General features: G+C 38.1%; 1 protein-coding gene and 2 long non-coding RNA genes across 3 annotated transcripts; 1 reads left to right on the plus strand and 2 right to left on the minus strand.

Moving 5' to 3' along the window:
- Nucleotides 1-2362: 2362 nt before the first annotated feature.
- LOC115921700 lies at nucleotides 2363-8700 on the minus strand. The gene is made up of 2 exons (XR_004063053.1): nucleotides 8612-8700; nucleotides 2363-2502 (listed from the first exon to the last, which is right to left on the minus strand). It is a non-coding gene; the product is annotated as an uncharacterized LOC115921700 (long non-coding RNA).
- LOC115921701 lies at nucleotides 2393-8730 on the plus strand. The gene is made up of 2 exons (XR_004063054.1): nucleotides 2393-2481; nucleotides 8591-8730. It is a non-coding gene; the product is annotated as an uncharacterized LOC115921701 (long non-coding RNA).
- LOC115921699 lies at nucleotides 2657-7942 on the minus strand. Its single transcript, XM_030979666.1, has 2 exons — nucleotides 7146-7942; nucleotides 2657-7012 (listed from the first exon to the last, which is right to left on the minus strand). The coding sequence occupies exon 2, from the start codon at nucleotides 6989-6991 to the stop codon at nucleotides 4019-4021; it is 2973 nt and encodes a 990-aa protein (XP_030835526.1). The 5' UTR covers nucleotides 6992-7012; nucleotides 7146-7942; the 3' UTR covers nucleotides 2657-4018.
- Nucleotides 8731-23006: the final 14276 nt, after the last annotated feature.

The following is a 23006-nucleotide window of genomic DNA, read 5'->3' on the forward strand; positions in this document are numbered from 1 at the left end:
TTAAGAAATAAGGGATAGAGGGAGAAATTAGAATTTTAGAAAGATAACATAAAAGGAGTATGTTGAGAGAAAAGTTGAGAGAAAGAGAGATTGAGAAGATATTTTTGTAAAGGCTTAGAAAAAGACCGAAATAGTTAAGAGAGGGAAATTTTGAGAGTGTGGGAATAGATATGTAAATAAGCAGAGAAAGAGAAAGAGTAAGAAACAGAGGGAGAAAGAAAGAGAAAGACATGTACGGACGTAAAAAGATAGGGAAGGGAAGAGATAACGGGAGAGAGAGAGAGAGAGAGAGAGAGAGAGAGATAGACAGAGAAATAGAGATGAGAGCGATAAAGCAAATACAGAGAAAAATACGAAAGAAATGTTTAGAGTTGTAGCCCTGACATTGATAGTTGTAAATGTGACAAATCACCCATTATCATGCCTGCGCTAAACCATCAACAATGCCTTGAAGTTTCTTCGTCTGTCCGGCTCTCTCAAGGGACAAAAGTGCGAATTAGTCAACGGCGCCAGCGAGCCATGTCTAAATTCCTATTGTCAAGAGTGTCGTCTGCCCTTAAGTCGCCATGTCAAAGGTTTTAACAGTCAAAGTTCTACAATAATTTTACGCCAACACTGATTGTCTGGTGTAGTCCCACGCACTAGATTTCGCCTCCGTTTAGATTCTATTTTAGAGTCCATGGTTATATCAAGAATACTATCATTTCTATAACTTTAGGGGGGATTATATTCGTTGCCGTCCTCATTTTTTTTTTATCCTGCGTGTCAACGTGTCCTGATCGATGAATGAATACATGAAAACAAATATTTAGTTTGCATACTGTTGTTGTATGACAATGTTGTTGAAAATTATCTCTCTTTCTTTCTCTTTCTCTCTCTCCCTCTCTCTCTCTCTCTCTCTCTCTCTCTCTCTCTCTGTCTCTGTCTCTGTCTCTGTCTCTGTCTGTATGTCTGTCTCTGTCTCTCTCTCTCTCTCTCTCTCTCTCTCTCTCTGTCTGTCTCTCTCTTATATAATTATAATAGATATAAGTATGCACTAGTGCGCGAGCACGAGTGTGGACGTGGGTGTACGTGGGTGTACGTGTGGGTGTGGGTGTACTTTATGCATATGACGTGAACAAACACACACATACACAAGCAAATATACACATATACACACACAAAGCCAGTACATTTAATTTATGATATAGACCTATCATTTTTATACTGAAATTATACATTATAATTCATAGAAATTTCGGCATTTTGAAAAGCTTTCTCATTTCTATATTTCGGTAAATATGACCTATTATTTGGTGCATATTGTCCCACTAAAATAGATCTTTGGGATTGGAGGGTAAGAGGTCGATTTTGTACAGAAAATACGAAATGAATTCTATGGATTAATGACCTCAATTTGAAGAAGTCAGGGACATATCTTACAAAAAGTCTCAATTGATCTCGATTGATTTGAATTCCTTCAATCAATAAGGGAGTTTACAGATACAATCTGCGCATGGGCAGATAAAAGTCATTTGTACCAAAAAGGTAAAACCCACAGAGATGAATACTGGATATGCGCTCATGAAAGTTATGTAACATTATTCATTTATGCACCAACGGTACATTCTATGATACGCAGGTGGAAGTATTCTTGTCAAGAGGGCAAACAAAAGGTCTTCATGAAGCACATCTAGGACTTTGGCAGTTATTATTCTAATATGCTCAAAGTGGAACTTCTCCATGTGTAAAAGACCTGTGGATATTTGGGGTCATTTGTACCATGTGCTCCTATCTCTTTAGTACAGAATTGCGATTGGTATCAAGTTAGAATCATTTTCATTTCTCGAAACCGTTGATAAGTTGGGGCTCATATTAAAAATTTCTTATTCATTGCTACATCACGCTTAGAATCGTCAATGAGTTCATTGGTAACACTTCCGCCATATGTCTAGATTAATTTCTATCTAAATCATTTTCATTTCAGACTCTTTATAAAAACAAAAGAGGGAGAGGGGTGGGAGAGATAAAGAGAGGCAGAGAGAAACATAGAGATTGAGAGAGGAGGAAGAGGGGTAGATAGACGAAGATAGCTGGGCGACAAAAAGAAAAGGCGAGAGGGTTACCGTGTGGTAAAGAAAATAAAAGAGCAGGAGTGGTGTGGAATGATAACCAGGAAATAGATGCAATGGGAGTCGGGTAAATTCAGAGAATAACAAAATAGAAAGACATTTTTTTTAAAGAAAAAGAGGGGGCAGATGACAGACATATATATTTCGCAAATAGATCCATCACAACATATCTATTGTTGTGTTTGGGATCGGTGTCGTAAAGTTATTGGAATATTGAGAGGTACATGAAATAAAGAGATGCTGAGACTTTCTTTGAAGTGTAATATGCAAGAGTATAATTTATTATAACTCTAAAACGATGAGTCGCATAGTCCAGATTCACAAGTATATTTACAAGATATAGAGCAGACAAAGTATAGGTACTAGCTTGGTGATGGTCTGAACTCTTCTCCTTTCCAGAAAGCCAGAACCTCTCCTAATTATACAGGAGGACACAAGGAATATCAGGGTAGGTTACATTGTGTCAAAGGGACAAAGACAAGTCAATTCTAGCTAACACTGTTCTGGGAAAGGGTCTTACCAAACAAGGGGGGGGGCTTTGGTTATTGGGAGGAAGACAGGAAGTCTTTTGTTTTGGTGGTTTAGGGGCACTTTAAAGATGTATACAATTCGTGGTTTATTTAGCTGGAATAAGTTATTAAACAAATGTCTTGGAAGGAGGTCTGGTATTTCGCAGGGTGGGTCTTATCTGTATTGGGGCATACTGAGTGATATTACATATTATTACTGAGGGGGTGTAGATTTGTAATACCTTTACATAACATCCCCTTTCTTTGGAAAATAAGGCTCCTCTCCCTCTTTTCAAAAACAGTAGAGGAAGAAAAAGGGGGACATCTTAAAATTATACACATATTAATTAATTAATGAAAAGTAAAAACTGATAAGCGAAACATGTGATCATTGTTCCATCTTCTCTTACTCTCCCTCTCTCTCAAACATATACAACATTGTAAATAATTAATATTGAAGCCTATACAAACTAATAATCCTAAACGATTAAACAATCATAACATGTAGCAAAACTTATTTGTGATTCAATACTGAATCCATCCTTACGTGCTAGTGCAGACTTATGCACAATAAGCAACTGTAACATTATAAAATTGTGCAGACTTATGCACATAAAAACAAAACTTCCAACTTTCAAATTATAAATTGTGCAGACTTATGCACATGAACATAAAAAAAAAAAATATATAATCATGTTAAATAACCATTATAAAGTTATTAAAGCCAAAACGTTCTCAAAATGTAAACGTGTGTCACTTATCAAATGACTCGATCCTTAAAGGAATATACGAGTCTAACCAAATAATAAATCGTCATCACAGTATGCACACTGTGGTTTAGAAATATACGAACAAAACTGTCGATGTAAATCTAACATCTTAACAATATGATTATAAATGAGAAAGCAAACGGGTGCGCTCTAGGCATTGAAAGTACTTCTGTGTTTAAACAGACAATATATGTACTTCGTATGAAGCATCAACACAGAATTCAAGTGACTAACATTCCTAACCCATTATAGAGTTCTTTCCATAATCATAAAACAACTTAAAGAATAATAAATGATGAACAAGTAATTTCAAACTTGTTGAATATCATATAACAAGTGTACATTCAATCCTTGTAAAACCATCAAAATGATGAGCTATGATACGTTATATAACTTCTGTCTTGAACGAGCTATAGTGCGTTCAACTTGTGTAAAATTCAACAAGAATTTAACATTCAATAACAATTGTCATACTAATCTTAACTACAAAGTGCCTGTAGACTTATGCAGGAAAACTTTGATTCAAATTTACAGTGATTTGTATAAACTAGGATGCTTCTAGACTTATAAAAGCATACAAAAAAATTATATTTTCTAGGGCATACACAATTGATATAGAGGCAACTGCCTACAAATATAAAGACTTATAAAATCTTCCTGGGCTGCCTGTAATCTGTATTCTTCTGTTTGTCAGTATGTCATTAATTAAGTTTTCTGTGCCTTTATACAAATTGACATTCCACCAAAAACGCACTTGCTTGGTGGTGTTATAACCAGTGTCAAATGATGTCAATATTTGTAGATTTCCAGCTTTGAAACGTCCTTTATGAAGGGTCATGTTCTGGTTATTGGGGGCAGTCATAAGTAGGTCAAATTGTCTTTCTAGGTCTGTCTGTGTTAAGGGTCTGGGGGCAGCTATCCCATTGTTGTCTGTTAGTGCATGCAAATAGTCTGAATCTTGGATCGGGTCTGATAGTTGGGAACACATAACCTGCTCAACATCAATCTCAGGGAGTTTCTCATCATTTTCATTGATGAAGTTTACTGATGGTTGCTCAGTGTTTTGTCTCCCTTGCTCTGTGTTTTTCCCGAGAGCCTCTTTGAGCTTCTGTATGTGCGTTATGTGTTTCCTATCATCGGACGCTTTCATGAAGCATGGCTTCAGTCTATTGAAGCTAAACACATCTCGCAGAATTTCTCCCTTTAGTGTGGCCAAAATGTAATGGGTCCTATCTAGAACATCATGTATTACTAATGGGCCGACCCACTCAGCTGCAATCTTCTTAGAATTAGCTGTCAAAGAAGAAGAGGTGGGCTTATACAAATATACTAATTGGCCTCTAGAATAAATGGGTGTCCTCCCCAATTTGTTTGCAATTTCAACATTCTGCTTATCTTGCTGTTTTCTCTGTAAAGAGAGCATTGTTCTGGAAATCTGATCAAATTTCTGTTTCAAATGGTCTACATATTCTTTGTATGATTGGGAAAGGCCAGACATGGGATTGAAGGACAAAGTTGTTAAATTTGGGGGCTCTCTTCCAAAAACGAGCTGGTAGGGGCTGTGGTCACCGAGGTGTTGGGAGGAAAAGGAATTGTAAGCATAGGTTGTAGTAGAAATGTATCTAACCCAATCGGTTCCAAATTGATTCAAGTTTATTTTGAGAAAACTTGAAAGGGTTCGGATGTGCCGTTCAACTTGTAGACTCCCATGATTTTCCACACTAATGACCTTGCGGTCAATGTTCAATGCTGAACACAAAGTAGTCAGTAGTTTGCCTGTCAGTGAAGATGCTGCGTCAGTCACTAGACATGATGGTGGTCCAAAAATGCAAACTACTTTTTGGATTAAAGCTTCGCAAATTGTCTCTGCATCGAGCGTCTTGAGAGGCGCGCAGATGACAAAGCGAGTTATCTCATCGCATATCACCATCAAATGTCTAAATCCAGTCCCAGAGGTCGGCATAGTCTTAAAGTCAAGACTAATGCGGTCAAATGGTCTGTACGAGTCTGGTACTCTTGTGTGAAATGGTCTAGTCTTGTCGGGCTTACCGCGAAACTGCTGACAACGCAAACAAGCTTTAACATAATTGTTAATTCGCTCAAACATGTTGGGCATATAGAAGTTGCGTCGTATTGTCAGGTAAGTTCGTTGGGTCCCTTGGTGGTTACTAAGTAGGTTGTCATGGTATTGGGAGATGATAGTGTCTGTCAGTGTTTCTGGTATTGCAAGTTGAAGTCGAAAGTCGTCATTCTTGTCAAAGAAGAGCCTAAAAAGAACGCCATCACAAAGAATATATTCCTCTGCCTTCAATCGTATAGCCTTAGCTGCCTTTTTGTCACTTGGCAGAATGTCATGGGCTAGAAAATCATAAACAGGCTTGAAGAATGGTGATGTTTGTTGTTCCGTTTTAAGTTCTCTCATGTCAATGGGGAGGTTGTAGTCTCTGATTATTTTCCTCTTTATTATGTCCGTAATCCTATCAAGTTCATGTTGTTTGGGGATATGTCCTGCTATTCTATTGTTTACCTTGGTGGTCAGTGGCTTAGGCGGTGTGTATAGATCAGGTGGTACATCTCTGTGGTGGTCATTAGTATGTCTGTCAACGAGTCTAGGCTCTTGGGGAGTGGGAGAAAAAGGGGGCATAATTCTAGAGTGAGAACATGTACTGTCTTGGTCACGCACTGGTGCCTGCCTGAGGGGCATGGTAAGTCGTAATGCCTGTCCGTGATTGGTTGGTCGTGGGGGGTGTGTAGTAGGCTTGTCAGGGGGTGTTGGGTCAGCTGGCCTAGTGGGTGTGTTTACACTAGTTTCTGTTGTCGTGGGGCTCTGAGATCTGTTGGGGAAAATGTCAGGAACAGATATTCCCATCTTCTTGGCATAAGCCCGTGTTATTCTCCTATCCATGGGTTGGACTGGGTTAAGGGTGTACATATGAACAAAATCACTCTCGTCAAATAAGCAGCATGAAATGGGGACAACCCTGTCAATCTCATCATGGTCACCAGAAGGGGCTCGAGAAAGAAAATCTGCCAAAACGAGTTCAGTACCCTTTTTGTATCCAATTTGGAAGGAGTATTCAGATAATTTCAAAATCAATTTTTGCAGCCGTGTTGTGCACGGTGCATCCTTTGATTTTAAAATCTGGACAATTGAACTATGGTCAACGAATGCATTGAACTCACATCCTTTAAGCAAATGCTTAAAGGCTGAGACATTGATCAATAGTCCAAATAGTTCCAACTCTGTCACACTGTATCTCTGACATGCATCGGGCAATACTTTCGAGTAATACCCAATAATACGTTCCTGTCCGTTAATAAGTTGAGTCAAGTAAGAGCCGGTAGCAGTCCGAGAAGTGTCACTGTATAGTGAGAATCGTCCTGTACTTTGGGGCATGTGTAATACTGGAGGGTTGGTCATTAGCTCTTTAACTTTGTTAAAGGCAGTTTCGTGTTTGTCAGTCCAGATGAATTTGTTTTTCTTTCTAGTCAGTTGGTGTAGGGGTTTGAGAACAGATTGTATATCGGGGAAAAATCCTGCAACATAGTTCACTGCTCCCACTAGTCTCCTAACTTGTCTGGGGGTCTTCGGTTTGGGCATGCCATGGATGGCAGCACACCTGTCACGAAGGGGTTGAAAACATGCCTCTCCCTCCTTATTGACAGTGATTCGGTGGCCCATATAATCAACATCAGTGCGGAAGAGCTTGCACTTTTTCGGGCTGACTTTAAGTCCATTGTCAGAGAGGGCCTTTAGTACATCTATCAAGTGGGATCGATGGGAGGTCTTGTCTTGGCTAAATAGTATTATGTCGTCATGGTGAGCTATGCAAAATTGCCTAGAATTGGGGATCGAACCCAAAATATCATCAATCTTTGCCTGAAAGATAGCGGGTGAAACGTTTAAGCCTTGTGCCAAACGTTTGTAAAAGTAATGTTTCCCGCCATGGTATGATGCAATACCTGTATACTTTTGAGCTGACTTGGATAGGGGGATGCAATGAAAAGCTGACTTCAAGTCAATCACACTAAGGACTTTTGTGTTAGCATTGCCAATTCGTTTGAGGGTTTCCGAAAGTAGGGGGAAGGGATGATTAATTCGTTTAACTCTAGAATTGAGATACCGAAAATCAGTAACAACTCTCTTTTCGGAGGTGTTCTTTTTGGAAAGGAGGAGGACAGGTGAGGTGTATGATTGATGTCCTACTTCTAAAATTCCCAACTTGACGAGTTTGGTTAGCTCATATTCTATCCTAGCCTTGTCAGTCTCAGTTGCAAAGTAAGGTCGAATGAAAAATGGTTCGTCATTAGTCAGTTCAATGTCTACTTCGAAATTCGGGCAACTAGATAGTTCGCCATATAGAGAAAATGCATCTCTATTTTCCATCAGAACACGAACGATTTCCTGTTTTTCATTTTGAGACAGAATACTCCCATTTAAGTCAATATGTTTCCGTATTATCTCGTCTTCTGTCATATCAACGATGGGGTCACTGGGGTCAAGGTGGGGGTATTTCCCTAAGTTATCAAGTCTAGTTTTGTTGACATGGGGGCTGTATTGAATCACAAATAAGTTTTGCTACATGTTATGATTGTTTAATCGTTTAGGATTATTAGTTTGTATAGGCTTCAATATTAATTATTTACAATGTTGTATATGTTTGCGAGAGAGGGAGAGTAAGAGAAGATGGAACAATGATCACATGTTTCGCTTATCAGTTTTCACCTTTCATTAATTAATTAATATGTGTATAATTTTAAAATGTCCCCCTTTTTCTTCCTCTACTGTTTTGAAAAGAGGGAGAAGAGCCTTATTTTCCAAAGAAAGGGGATGTTATGTAAAGGTATTACAAATCTACACACCCTCAGTAATAACATGTAATATCACTCAGTATGCCCCAATACAAATAAGACCCAACCTGCGAAATACCAGACCTCCTTCGAAGACATTTGTTTAATAACTTATTCCAGGTAAATAAACCCCAAATTGTATACATCTTTAAAGTGCCCCTAAACCTCCAAAACAAAAGACTTCCTGTCTTCCTCCCAATAACCAAAGCCCCCCTTGTTTGGTAAGACTTTTTCCCAGAACAGTGTTAGCTAGAATTGACTTGTCTTTGTCCCTTTGACACAATGTAACCTACCCTGATATTCCTTGTGTCCTCCTGTATAATTAGGAGATGTTCTGGCTTTCTGAAAGGAGAAGAGTTCAGACCATCACCAAGCTAGTACCTATACTTTGTCTGCTCTATATCTTGTAAATATACTTGTGAATCTGGACTATGCGACTCATCGTTTTAGAGTTATAATAAATTATACTCTTGCATATTACACTTCAAAGAAAGTCTCAGCATCTCTTTATTTCATGTACCTCTCAATATTCCAATAACTTTACGACACCGATCCCAAACACAACACTATCTATGGTGTTGTGAGTGTTTTATGGGACCTTTGTATCTTTACAGCACCCAGTCTCTGGCGGATCATCGCGTTGATGTATCGGCCATGCATCTATCATCAGACACAAAAGATTTGACAGCAAAACAAACACTCCTACAAAGACACACACCGCATCTTTTAGAACTATACCATTGTGAAGAAGTGGCTAAAGGGTTCATATTAAACTAAAATCAGGCGCGAGCACCCGTACTACAGCATTCTAAAGCCTACCAAATCACTGACCCCCTTCGTGTAAGTAACCTTTCTCTTTATGAAATGTGTTTTTTAATGGGCACGTTTTTATGGGGGCTCTAATTTTTTTGAGGGATTTGGCGCTTGGAGCGAGTGACAATAATACTTTATCGGTGATTCGGCAGGGGACAAGGAGGCCATTACAGGGGCCATTAATCCACCATTAGCATAGTCGATGGTCTGGAAGAGGGGAACAAAGATACAAAGAGGGGTAAAATGGTCCAGACCAGGGCAACCATTGGACCACCATCAATACCAAGTTACAAGTGTTAGGCGAGGCCGAAGAAGGGGGAGGGCAAGGGGTCTGATAGCATTGTCACTACGAGGACTTAACAAATCCACAAAAAATCCATCTATCTGTCTTTCTTTATAGAGAATAACCAAATTTGCCGGTTTGGGGGTTTTGTTTTTGTTATTATTGAAATTTATGTACTATAGTTTGTTCAACAGTATACTTTAAACTTGTGAGCTGAAATCAATGCTTATCTTAGAGCAGCAGTGAGCTGTGATGAAAGGGGATTGATGTTTGTCCGACAAGTTAGGATTCGTTATCCCAAATAACAGGTACAAACTTGTTTCTCTTCAATTCAATACATCAGAATTGGAAAGACAAGTAGAAGCTAACAATCAAAGAGAAATTGTGATTATTATTATTATTAATAAATGATCTACAAAAGTTAGTCGAGACACTTAAAGGAACACCAACAAGACTGACAACAAACCGAACAATACTTCTACTGACAAAGAATTTCGGAGTTTCGGTTTAGCGATGTGACTGTGTTTCAACGTATACGAATAAATATCCACTAATAATGTGCAAGATATGTTCACATCGAATGAAATTGTTGATATAACCCCTTTAAGGATTGGGTGTTAGTCACATCACTTCGCATATTTGTCACGAAATTTAAGAATGGTATCATGATGTCTTTTGTAACATAAACTTGGAATATCATATTTCAAGGTCATCACTATTCATCACAGTATGCTATAGAACGGATTTGATGTCGTAAATGGGACAATAAAACAGACACATGCTCTGTCCCTATTGTGCGAGGCAAAACTTTGCCAGATTTGAAGTCGCATGCTGGGCGCCAGTATGCAAACCACTGATAAAGAATCAGACACCATATTTTGTCAGGTTCTTTGATACTTTTTCGGGGATTGGCGTTGGATGTGTAAGGTTCCCATGACAACGAGGGTATTCAGCGATTTATGATCAGCGTTGGAGTTTGGTATGAGAATGAAAAGCATCGTGGTGATGATTTGTGTTGTGAAAATATATGCCAAAGGTCGCGTGAAGTTGAAAGTAACACTGTGCTCATCCTAAGGTGGTAATTGAAACACCCCTGCAATAATAGATGTATATTTCAAATTTATTTAGTTTTGTCCAAATAACATTCGCCTTTTAATTTTTCTTCAAATGATACTTAATCCCCTCATTTTTCTTGTACACATTATAAAACTAAACATCTTACAAACTAAGGAATAAGTGTGCAATTCTGCTACAAAAGCAGTACCCTCTGCTACAATAGCAATAGGCTACCTCCGCCAAATAAGCGTAGGTGGATGCAAATCTGCACCCACATTGGGCCCTTTCTTCTTAGTGTGTAAGGACCTAATGATTAATGTCAGGTTCATACCTATATTGTATAGTGTACGATTTAAGGGCAATTAGACCTTTACAAATCAGTGATGTAATAATGTATAATGATGATGACATCAAAAATAGTTCTTTTTTTCACAACCAAGTTACATCACCAGTCAGGTGAACCTCTTCAATAATTTAATGACGATGAAAGTAAATCAAGACAAGAAGTTGCTAGAACGAAGAAGAGCAAAGAAAAAAAGATATTCTCTAATACTCGAATCGAATAAGAGTCCATTATACTATACACACACCATGGCCTGTGAACATTAGGATATCGCACATCTTCAAGGGAAACTAAAGAGTGTTATGAATCGATGGATGGGGAAAAATATGTGTTGCTCACTGAATATACCACATGATTCATTCATACAAAGACTATGAAACGAAAGCAAAAAATAGAAGGAATGGAAATACCAGATACACCAACACATTTTGACCTTGATCACGTTGATGGTGAATCGCAACGCAAGAAAAGCACTAGGCCTTGTTTTATGAAAGCTTGTAACCAATTACAAATGCTAAATTTCAATGACAAATTTGCTCTCAGCCAATCAGATGCCACGATCTCAGAAGCTTATAACAGTTTATGTAACGTGTTATTGATGACATGTTTTATGAAAGTGGGTCCTGATATCTTAACTCCCCCACGGACACGGCGCCGCGCCGGCATGACATCTACTGATGACGTTACATCGTTTTCCTAAGATTGGAACCATTTGTATCTTCACCGTCTCATCCGAGACAAAGAATCTAATATAGCTAATCTATCAACACTGAACAGAAAAATAAGAAGAAAGTATGAATAACTACTACGAACAGACATCTGGTATACAATAGATGTTGTATGTTATACGACACGGATATAAATCATCTCATGTCTGTATTAATCTTTGGTTTACTGTCAATGAAAAGCCACAGCCAGCATGTTTGTAATATAGTAGAATTAACGATTTAAGAACATGTGACATGTCTTAAGCTACCTCCTGCCACAATAATGTACCACGTGATCACGGATGTGACTGCCAGGCGCGGATCCAGGATTACTTAGGGGAGGGGGCCCAACTTTTTTTTTTTTTTGCTCCCGAAAATTTGAAAATCGCGCCGGCCGAAAAGTCGCTCAGTGTGGGGGGGGGGGGGGGGGGGGGGGGGGGGGGGGGGGGGGGGGGGGGTACAGAGCACAATTTTTTTTTTTTTTTTTTTTTTTTTTTTTTTGCTCCCGAAAATTTGAAAAACGCGCCGGCCAAAAATTCGCTCAGTGGGGGGGGGGGGGGGGGGGGGGGGGGGGGGGGGGGGGGGGGGGGAGGGGGGGGGGGGGTAGTGAGTACATTTTTTTTTTTTTTTTTGATCCTCAAAAAAAAATTCAATTTGCACCCCCCCCCCCCCCCCCCCTTGAGCGCCAGGGGGGGGGGGGCCCAACCCCAAAAAAAGGTAAAAATCACGTGATTTTACATGATTTTTTTTCTCAAGGGGGGGGGCCGGGCCCCCGGGCCCCCCCCCCCCCCCCCCCCCCCCCCCCCCTGGATCCGCCACTGGTGACCGCTGATTGGACCGAACGTAACGCTACCAATGATCAAAACAAAGCGGCCAAGAGGCGTGCTTTATTATCAATAATATTCTTAGACAAAGAAGGAGGTAATAATGAAATCTACTTTCATTTATTTAAATTCCAAACCACATCTGGTCCTGTATGTAAAGATAAACACATAAAGAAGCCTTAACCACGCGCTGCAACCGGTAATGTGACGTTAATGCGATAATAAATGATGTTCTCTTCAATACGTTAATGTGCTAAGAACATGAATGGAGAAAATCTCAGAACTGGGGTGCACGAATGTCTCCAAGGATTCGGGGTGGTTGCATCTTCTCTCTCTTTTCATTCGCAATATTAATGTTGTTTGTCAGGAGCACATTTTCAGTTTTCTTTGGTCTGGTAAAGAAACAATGTGACAGCTGCCTTTTTATAAAAAAAAAGAATTACTGGAGATATTTCGAATGTTTACAAAAAAGTGATAAATCAGCGTCACTATTTTTCAAACTTTGACAATCTAAAAGAATATTATTTACTCAGATATTTCATGACTTATCGAGGCATTTCAATTACGTTTATACACTGAACTATCAGTAAACTTCTGAGGCATGTTTGATAATAGTTATATTTTTCCATTCATCTAATTCTAAATCACTGAAACCTAAAGCACACAATTCAGTGAGTGCGAGGGGGAAAGGGGGACATTGTAAAGGGAGCGATATGGGTTCGAATAGGGAGAAGGGTGAACATTTCTCCTCTTCCCACTTCGTTAATTTTGTAAGGCAGACACATAACAACTTTATAAAGAAGATAGTGTCTTATGTAGATGCAATAATATATAATCAACACATTATTGTGTACATCAATCACACATCCACGCTGAGAGTATTCAAAAATGTTACTCGATCTTTAAAATATATTGGAGAGTCACTTGAATCCGGAGTTTTTCTCTTTACAAAAGAATCATCAAAATATCACGACTGCAAGCTCAACAAATGTTCATTTAATATAGTCATGGCTGTTCAATGTAGTCATACAATGCAGAAAATTCATTGCTCATACTCATATATCTTTCATACCTACATGTCACACAAAGCAATGATGTTGGGGCAATGAGAAAGATATAGGGGAGCGAGATGGAGTTGACATGCTAGATATCATGATAGGGAATACCAACTTACTAAACGGAATGATGTTTGGATTCATCAAAGATTGGAAAGGGTTCAATATGATGCTATTAAATCACTTGTTGCTAATGTTTAAAAGATATATTTATATCCAAAAAAATGCAAAAAAAATGTTCAAGTGGGCTAACGTCTTTTATCAGTAACACGAAATATATAGAACTTAACATGGCAAAACAGAAAAAGATTGAAGGAATGCACTATATGAAATGGTTCCCTGTGGAAGAAGTATTTTGATTATAATCCTATGATAAACACTGTAGAAAAGAAAGTGTTATCCACTATCTCTGTATTGTTTGACGTTTTTCATCTGTTTTTTTACCTTTTGTAATTATTGTGCAGTGATTTTTATGATTATTGGTATCATGATGTATATATGAATTACTTGATAAATAAAAGTTTTAAAAGAAAGAAAAAATACAAACTTACTAGTCCTGCTTCCCTGGCATGCCATGTATCCGTTGGTCACACGGGGTCCATGCTCGACGCCATCTCTGTCGTAAAGCTCTTGTTTTATATCCATCCTCTCAGCCATCTTCCTTCAGGAACCCAGCCGAAAAACAACAACGATTATACCTTCCGAGGAACCACAGCAGATGATGTCAAATACGTTAGAGTGCCAATAGGCCAAACAATCTCTGATGATTAAGAAGGATATGCCAGTGTCTTGCTGTTGCTTTCAAAATCTATTTTTGTATTTGAATGTTTGTTAGTTACTGATAGCTCATCAGGTTCATCAGGCAGTGGTACATCTACAGAAAACTAAACAGTTCTGAATTTCCGACGTCAATTATACCTCAATCATTGTTCAGTATGTCGAATAGAATTGATATTCCAAATATGAGAAATCAATATTTTTGTTTAACTGGATCAAAAGCCAGAGGGCAGTTTTGTTTGGGAAAATCCCTTCAAAACATTTATGCAAGTCGAATAGGTCTACTCACATGAACCGCACACAAATGAACCTAGGAAGCACTGTTAAAAGCAGTATAGCATATGTGCCAAAATGAACACAGACATTCGATTTTTACTGAATCCACAAAGCTTACACTTGATGTAAATTAATGCTGTCCTTGGAAATCGGAGGTGCATCGGATAGGAGAAGTCGAAGTCCTGGATAAGTTAAAGATGAGGGGTATAGCTAGCAGATTCACAGCTCGATGGGCAACAAATGACCGCGAAAGACCATGAAAAAGACGAAATCCGAGCTTAGGCCCTAGCACGTACTGGAACAAGAATATCCGATGAAGTCAACGGCAACTTCGTAGAGTTCGACTGTCTCTGGAGTTAAAGTTTGTAAAAATAAAACTTTTGGTGAGTTGTCTGGTGAGCAAATTTCAAAGCCAGCTTGGGGCATCACCTCTGAATAAAGTGAACACAACGGAGAGGTGTCGAAAAGCTGCAAACGTAACGTCAATGAAGCGTGTAAACAGATCTAGGGTAGTAGGTGTCCTAAATGATTGTGTCCATACCTGGTTTATTCCCCGATTCTTGATTCACCGTTGTTTTTCTTTAAGAAATGGGAGTTTTATTCAGACAGCAAAAATATCCAAGCCTCATTCAGGAGGAGACCTTTGTATGTAAAGGCTTACTTTCCTCTTTCAATTCGGGTAAGTTATCATAGATTTCATGAATCAAATATGAAAACACAACATTCGATATCATTCGGTGGAAATAAACATCAATATTCATTACAATTTCACTCTTTAATACGAACTTCCTCGTCTTGTTTTCCTCTAGAACAATTCATCATAAAAAAAGCGTCACTAAGTGTTATGTTTTTAAATATAATTCTACAATTACAATAATCTGTTGAGCAGGCTAAATTCCGCTAATCAATAAAGATATGCGTTTCGAAATGCCACTAACTTTATTTTGTTCTGGAGTCAAAATCTGTCCAAATGAGAAAGAAGACTTACTCTGTTAAAACAGGAAATCTCAGTTCAAATCCGATAAAATATTCATAATTTCCTTACCGAGTAAAGCTATTCAATCAGTGGAAAACTTTGTATAGACGAATCCGTCAATTTTGCTTTAAAAATCGGGATACGCATTATCACACCGTTGGTGTCGTCTGGAGTTGAAGATTAAAGGTGATGGGTATGTCAAATGGTAGGGTTGGGGTGTTTATTGGGCGTGGTCACGGAACGACAGGTGGGAGCGGATTCGTTCTGGATATCAAAGACCATGAATCATATCTTCATAATTCTTTTCAAGATATTACTTCTACTTCTGCATAGGGTATTTGATAATCTTCTTTTTACATAGCTGTTATCAATACTGAAGACATCTCAATAAGTGATACTCCATGTGTCTTTTTATTCTTGATTTTTGTTCTTCTTCTTTATTCTCTTCTTTCTTTCTTCTTTTTTTTTTTTTTTTTTTTTTTTTTTTGCTTTTTCTTTAATGGACGGGAATCACCGAATAATATACACATATGATGGACGGGGAACGTATTAGATGAATGACAGATCAAGAAAAGAAAATTTGTGAATGCTGTTCCATTGTCATGGCCAACAAAGAGTCAATACTATGAATGGATTATCACCCTGTAAAAAGAGAGATTTGGTGATATAATTAATCAAGAATTTAGGCAGGTTTTTCTTTTGTTAATCGAAGATGGATGGTTGAGGCAGCATATCTTTCATGACACGCTTAGCGGGAGAGAATTCCTGCCGTGATGTTTGGAATGAGGGGTAATTTGTCCCCAATCTATGAACTTTTAAATGGAAGAATGATTAATTTCAGTCATGGATCCAGGATTAAATCTCAGGCCAGTGAGGGGACATGAGCCCCCAAGATCCGTGACAAGCAGAGATATTGGTCATCAGAGTTAGAGGTGCCTTTTTACCCCATATTTTCTGAGAAACTGAACATTGAAGGAACAAATTGTATTTACTTTTTTAACTCTAAAGTTTCATGAGAACAAGGATGTTGTCACTTTTGAAAAGTGAGTACATCGGAGCAAAACAAATCGTACCTGTGATATCTTTTTCTTTTGCATAAAATGTGTAGTAATGGTATAACAGATTGAACTTTGACCGGGGAATTGTATCCCCATGTCCCCCCACCCTGGATCCGAAATTTCATTTATGTAGTGTCAGATTTTACAGTACATGTTATTGGAATTGTCATTGCCCCCCCCCCCTTCTGCGGATACTACGCTGTAGTAGGTTAACATACTGAACTCAAGAGCAGTTGTAACAAAATCATGAGGATAACGTGACAAGTGTAACACTTTAGAAAAAAATTGTATTCCCCTTTACGACCGACCCAAAAATCTTAAAATCTATCGTCAGCTTTTTTTTATCAAAATTTTTTTTTTCCCATTTTTTGGAGAAAAAACATATGTATCAAAGCCTTCAAAACTAAAAACTATCAGCCTAAAGAAGAAAAAAATCGACCGACCGACCCAGGTGCTGGCACCTAAAGGACATCTTTGTGTAGGCCTAATGTGCGTGCAGCTCTGGACTAGAATACAAAGAGTAAGACCAGGAATAGACCAAAGTTTAGTCTCTTGTATCGACGTTTTCTTTTTCATCGAGACGACTACGTCCGACTCCAATACAATGACCGCCTCCACACACAGATGTTGAATAATTAAAGTTTTATTTTAAACATTCCCCATACCGAACGATTACTTCTATCTAAAAAGTAGATCAGGACCTGGTCTAGCTTGAAGTCCTATCAGAGGGACTTTGATGAGGCAGTGGCTTTACCCCCAGACACTGTAGCGAGTGCGACAGGAAAAGATACTCATGACCCAAGAGACCGACAATTACGGTCTCCCGGGCCGTAGGGAGTAATGTATTGTAAAGTTGTTTTGGTTTGTTGTCGATATGGTGTCGGTCTGTTCGATATGTCCGGATTATCAACTGTTTGACACGAGCTTGCACCTGAATAGTAGATTTAAGGATGGCAATCAAAATACCTAGCAAGATTGTCAGTCAGGTGAAGATGTAAAAAGAAATGGGTGATTATAATTTCCCGACCTGAAGATTTTGTGGCTACTTTTGATAAGCAGAAGCACATTCGAATTTTTCAATAACTCAGACGAGGAAAGAAAAATCATCTGATACGGGATGGTAGCATAATAATAGTTGCTGTGCTAGAAAATTACACTTGTGTATATGTGAATTTGCACTAAGTTGAATAATGAATTTTTTAATTATCGAAGTTGAAAGGTCAAAGTGCACTTTTGTGTTTTATCGAAAAGATCCGAGCTGACATCCCTCTGCGATCAAAAATGTGCACTTGCGTAGTATTTTGATGAACATCTCCCTTCTGACAAAAAAAATTGTTCATCTGCTTCTAGGAGGAAACTGACCCAATTATTTGAGGGGCACGTGACAGCCCTCCCCGACAGAATTCACAATTTCGTTTTTTTTTTAATGACAGCGATACTATTTCCTTTGGAAAATATCAAGTATAAGGGATATACTCTGGCGTCATTTGCCATGCTCTGCATTGGAGGAGGGGATGGCTAAACCTAACCGCCACTGTTAGCTGAACACCTTTTCATCAATGACTAAGATGTTCTATATTACTTTTAAGGATCATGTCCTATTGGCTTAATTTGATGACCGTTTTAAGACAGGCTCTTGGCCGAATACCAGGTTGCAATCATTGATACTGTTATTACACCAGTAAGCTAGGGCTCAATGTTTTACCTATTCAGTGTATTCAATTCAATTCAAAGTGACACTTATTTTATGTTTTTTCAACAAAATAATATGAGGTAAACATAATGACGTAAGCAAGTTTGAAGAGCATATCACATTTGGCAGAAGACGCCAATCCCATTCACGCATAAGTTTGTGTCGGATACGCTTCTACAAAACGGTACGATTAAAAATTGTTTAAGGCGAAAAAGGAAGGATAGACGGAAAAGTGGAGGAAAAAAGAATTTAGAAGGAAAAAAAATGACATGCATGATGGCGTATAACTATGCAAAATTATGTGAATCCTGTAACGCGATACCTTTATTAACCTTTGCAGATTCTTTTTTTTAATCCAAAGCTCTCATTAAGATCTCGAAAATGAATCCCAATGCTTATCTTAGATCCTTTATTACTTCCACGTATGATTATCCCACTGATCTCAAAGGAATTCATTTGGACTTTAGTGAGTTGATTGTGTGGAACTGTTAATGCGATAGAGTCTAGTAACTCCCTGAAAAGTATTTTTTGCGGCTATTGGTGTGCCCTTTTTTTTCCCTCTTTCTTTTCTTCACTCATCGTCCCTTGGGAAAGATGAAAAGAAGAATGAAATGAGAGAAAGAATTAAGAACGAAAGAGGAAGTAGTTAAATGAAGCGGATCAGAAATGAGACGGATAACAATCAAGTTGTACAGAAATGTAAACCGAAAAGGGAAGATGATTGATAGCTTCAAGAACCAGGAAAGATTAAGACCCCATTCACACTTACCAGACCGGTCATAGCTATATAACGCGGGCTAACGTCAGTGTGAAGACACAACCGTGCCAGGAAGCGTACCTCTAGACCGGTCTAGAAGACCATTTCGGGTATGGCCTCATTCACACTCACCCTGTTAGACCGGTCTTAGTCAAAGCGGTCTCAATAAGAGCGGTCAAACGTGAGTGTGAAGACACAACCGTGCCAGGAAGCGTACATCTGGACCGGTCCAAAACACTACATCGGGTATGGGGTCTGAAGGTCCGATTCGCTATGAGCCCATGGTGAGCTGGGTTTTGTTCTCCGGTGACAATTGTTCATTTTGTCAAAGATAAGTGTTATTATACAATACCATACCCACTTACATTACGATCCCTTACCATACTTCATCATACCATAATTACCATACCATACTTTATGATACCATTATATACCATATTATACCATAACATATGTTATGATACCATATCATACCATATTTAATGATACCATTCTATACCCTATAATACCATAACGTATCTTATCATACCATATCATGTCATACTTTATGATACCATTATATACCCTATAATACCTTAACATATATTACCATACCATACCATGCCATACTTTATGATACCATTGTATACCCTACAATACCATAACATATGTTATGATACCATTTCATTATATACCCTACAATACCATCAAATATGTTATGATACCATATCATTATATACCCTACAATGCCATAACATATGTTATGATATCATATCATACCATACTTTACCATACCGTACCATACTTGACCGTATATAATGCCTGACCACATCATACCATATCATTACATAATACTGTAGTATACTGTACAACACAAAACTATATACGTTGCCACACCATTTCACCCTTTACCACACGTTAACTTATGCCTTACCACACCACATCATATAAAATAACATACGTCTTACCACACCATGCCATGTTATATTTACCATATTATATCATACAATAAAATAAATAACTCATACCATAAAGTACACGACACCGCATTAAGCCCTTACACACCATTCCAAAAAATAATGTATGATACTGTTACCAAACCGAACTACCCTTTACCACAACATACCATACCATACCGTATCATATCATATCACACATCTATTTTTAAAAATATGATAAAATACTTTTGAGAGGAGGATTATATTTAAGAACTGAGTGATAAACGACTCTAAACTCCTTTCGTCTTCCATTTCTTTTCTTTTAACATTCCCAGGAGCCTCCAAGTAAATAGGAAGACATGCATGGTAGGGCAGGGGAAAGGGATCGTGAAGCCTATCAAAGGTTGGAAACCAATATAAAACGTCTCCACTCAATCACTTTGAATTGTGCGCTCTTTTAAGATGGCTATTGTAAACATGAAAACATCCTCTCTCTTTTTTAATACGCCCTTTTAAGACCTCTGCCAGTTGCAGTCAGTGCAGGGGTTAGTGCAAAAGATTATTCAGATGGCGGCCAGTGGAATTATTGCTAAACATTCCACTTCACATATTAATTGAGAAGAAAAATTGCAACTCTTTAGAATTGTTTGTACTTTACTATTCGTTAACTAAAATCCAAGTTGAATAAATCTGTTTGCGAAAATGTAGCTAGTATGGACTAGTGGGCTTCAGGGTGCAGTCTTTTAGACCGACAGCCAACGAGACCGTAGATGTCGGTCTCGTGGACCATGTGATGACTCTCCAGGGGGTGTTTCGCAAAGATCCTAAGTCAAACTTAACTCTAAGTTGGGCTTAAATATTGTGGAGAGCTATTTGTAGCCTTAAAATAAAATATAATAAAATAGAAAATTGAAGTATTTTAGACTTTTCATAAATTACACATCCAGAACATAAAATTTTCTTGATATAAATAGAAAATATGAATGATTTGAATTAACAATTTATGCCTTTTAAAATAACTTTTACAAAATATTTTCAAAGATGCTAACGGCTTTCCATAATTTTTAAGTCCATCTTAGAGGTAAGTTCAACTTAGGATCTTTGTGAAACGTTCCCCCCCCAAAAAAAAAAAAAAGTTCCAGGAGACTGAAATCATCAGTCTTGGGGTGATGTCGGTCTTTTAGGCTGTCGCCGGCATTTAGATAAACTAAACGAAGCTACCTTCAACTGAAAGAGAAAATAGACGAAAAAAGTAAATCTATCGCGAGCTAAACGTAGTCTAGAGTAGCTAATTGGAACTAACTGAGTAAGCTAAAGTGACCAAGGATAAATGAAACTACCTTAAATATGCTGAAGAGTGAACCGAATGTGACTGTCTCGATCCAAAACCAAGTAGCTACAAGTAGGACAGTGGGGCTTTAAAGAAACAAATAGACCATCAAAAATCTAGCCATATAAACATGTTTGAAATAAAATGAATTCTAATCGGGGTTTTCAGTTGATTTTGTTCCTAAATGTCTCAATTTCACCCTGGACGGTTTCCTTTTTAATGCATATATACGGCCTTCGTTCCACAAGACTCCACATGCCACTCTCGTTCCGGTCTCGTAGCGCGACCTAGAAAGGTGTCTTTTGCGCACCCCTGCTTCACCCCTTGCGCACACTCTCTTACCCCTATAGACTCCTTAACGCACCCGTTTAACCTCTCCCCCTCGTATTCTCTCTTTCCTGGCCTTTTTTCAAAATAGTACATTGACCGGGGCGTCGCACTCCTCTCGCCTTGCAGGGGACGTTGAAAAAAGACCAGACTATTGTAGACTCATTAACGGGGTCGGGAGGGTCATTACATAATAGCACCCCCTTTATGAGTGCTCTTTTGACTTCTCTATTCGATCAGATAATCCTATTCCGTTACAGAGTGGCGCTCCTATTCATGTGGTGAATGAGAATCAATTTAGCTTTTATTTTGCACGCTGACGTATTTTGTAAGGTTGCATCGGAATTTGTTAACTTCGTCGTTTCCCTTCCCTTCATACCTTTATCGTTGTTTTAAGATAGTTCCTATAATTCTATTTCAACTCAGCAATTAAAACTACCCAAAAATTAAATCAACAAATACAAAAAAACATAATTCCAAGAAAATTGATTATTCTTAAAGGCTCCTTTTCAACTCAGCAATCTTCAAATACCAAAACTAACATCAACAAATGAATTAGTATTGAATATGTATAATACAATATTATCATTCTGTGTCATTACACGTATAAGACATGAGACAGGATTTTTATAAATCATTTTACTTTATCATTCATTTTCTTTATGTCCTCCCTTATCTTCTGATATCCCTTTGAAAAAAATTAGGATTTCGACGATTCAACTGCTCTTTCGTTTTACCTTCTCTTGGGGAAATCGACTTGTTTGTTTGATCGTTTGATTTGTTTTATTCATTTATTTCTATTTTCTCTACAAAACTGCTTTCAATTATAAATATACACAATATAACCTAATAAACATTATAAAAACGGTGGGATAGCTTTGCTCTTTCTAGAGGTCTAGTAAGAAAGTCATTTCATGGTCTCTTTCATAACTTATGCCATCTGATAATCATGTAACATGGCTGATATGAGAATGTATTATACGTCTGCTCTTTAAAAGAAAATGAGATAGTCATGTGGGATTGTTTTAATCATCACCTCAAAACAAAACAAAATAACTGAGGGCATAATTAGAAGTAGACTTGAGTCCAATTTGTCATTGGAATTTTCACGTTTCCGCTCACATTTCTTTTTACTCGTGACCTTTATTAGAGCTTCGTTGCTCAAAGTAAAGAGCAGAAAATTGACACGCGGTTTTTTACTTTTATCGCCAAATGAAGACGGAACTGACGGATTATCTTTCTTTTTCAAAAGGAGCCCGAACGAAGGCCAGGAAAAGAATAGGGATAGGTAAAGACAAAATCGATAGCCTTCACAAACTACAAGATTAAATTGACCACAGCTATCCAAAAAGAAAACGTAGAGGGTTTAACTTCTATTTGCTTTTCAAAAGACCCACATTTTGTTTGTTTAGATTGGTATGCATTCGGGAACATCGATACTCTATTGGGAATTGCTTTCTGAATGGGGGAAGAAAATATATAATTGTATTTAAAGTGTTTAAGAAGGTAAACGAACGTTTCAGGACAAACTGTTTTAATATCGATGCCCCTAACCCATCTTCTGTTTTTTGTT

The sequence above is a fragment of the Strongylocentrotus purpuratus genome, unplaced genomic scaffold (genome assembly GCF_000002235.5).
Source record: "Strongylocentrotus purpuratus isolate Spur 01 unplaced genomic scaffold, Spur_5.0 spur5_scaffold_10, whole genome shotgun sequence".
NCBI lineage: Eukaryota > Metazoa > Echinodermata > Echinoidea > Camarodonta > Strongylocentrotidae > Strongylocentrotus > Strongylocentrotus purpuratus.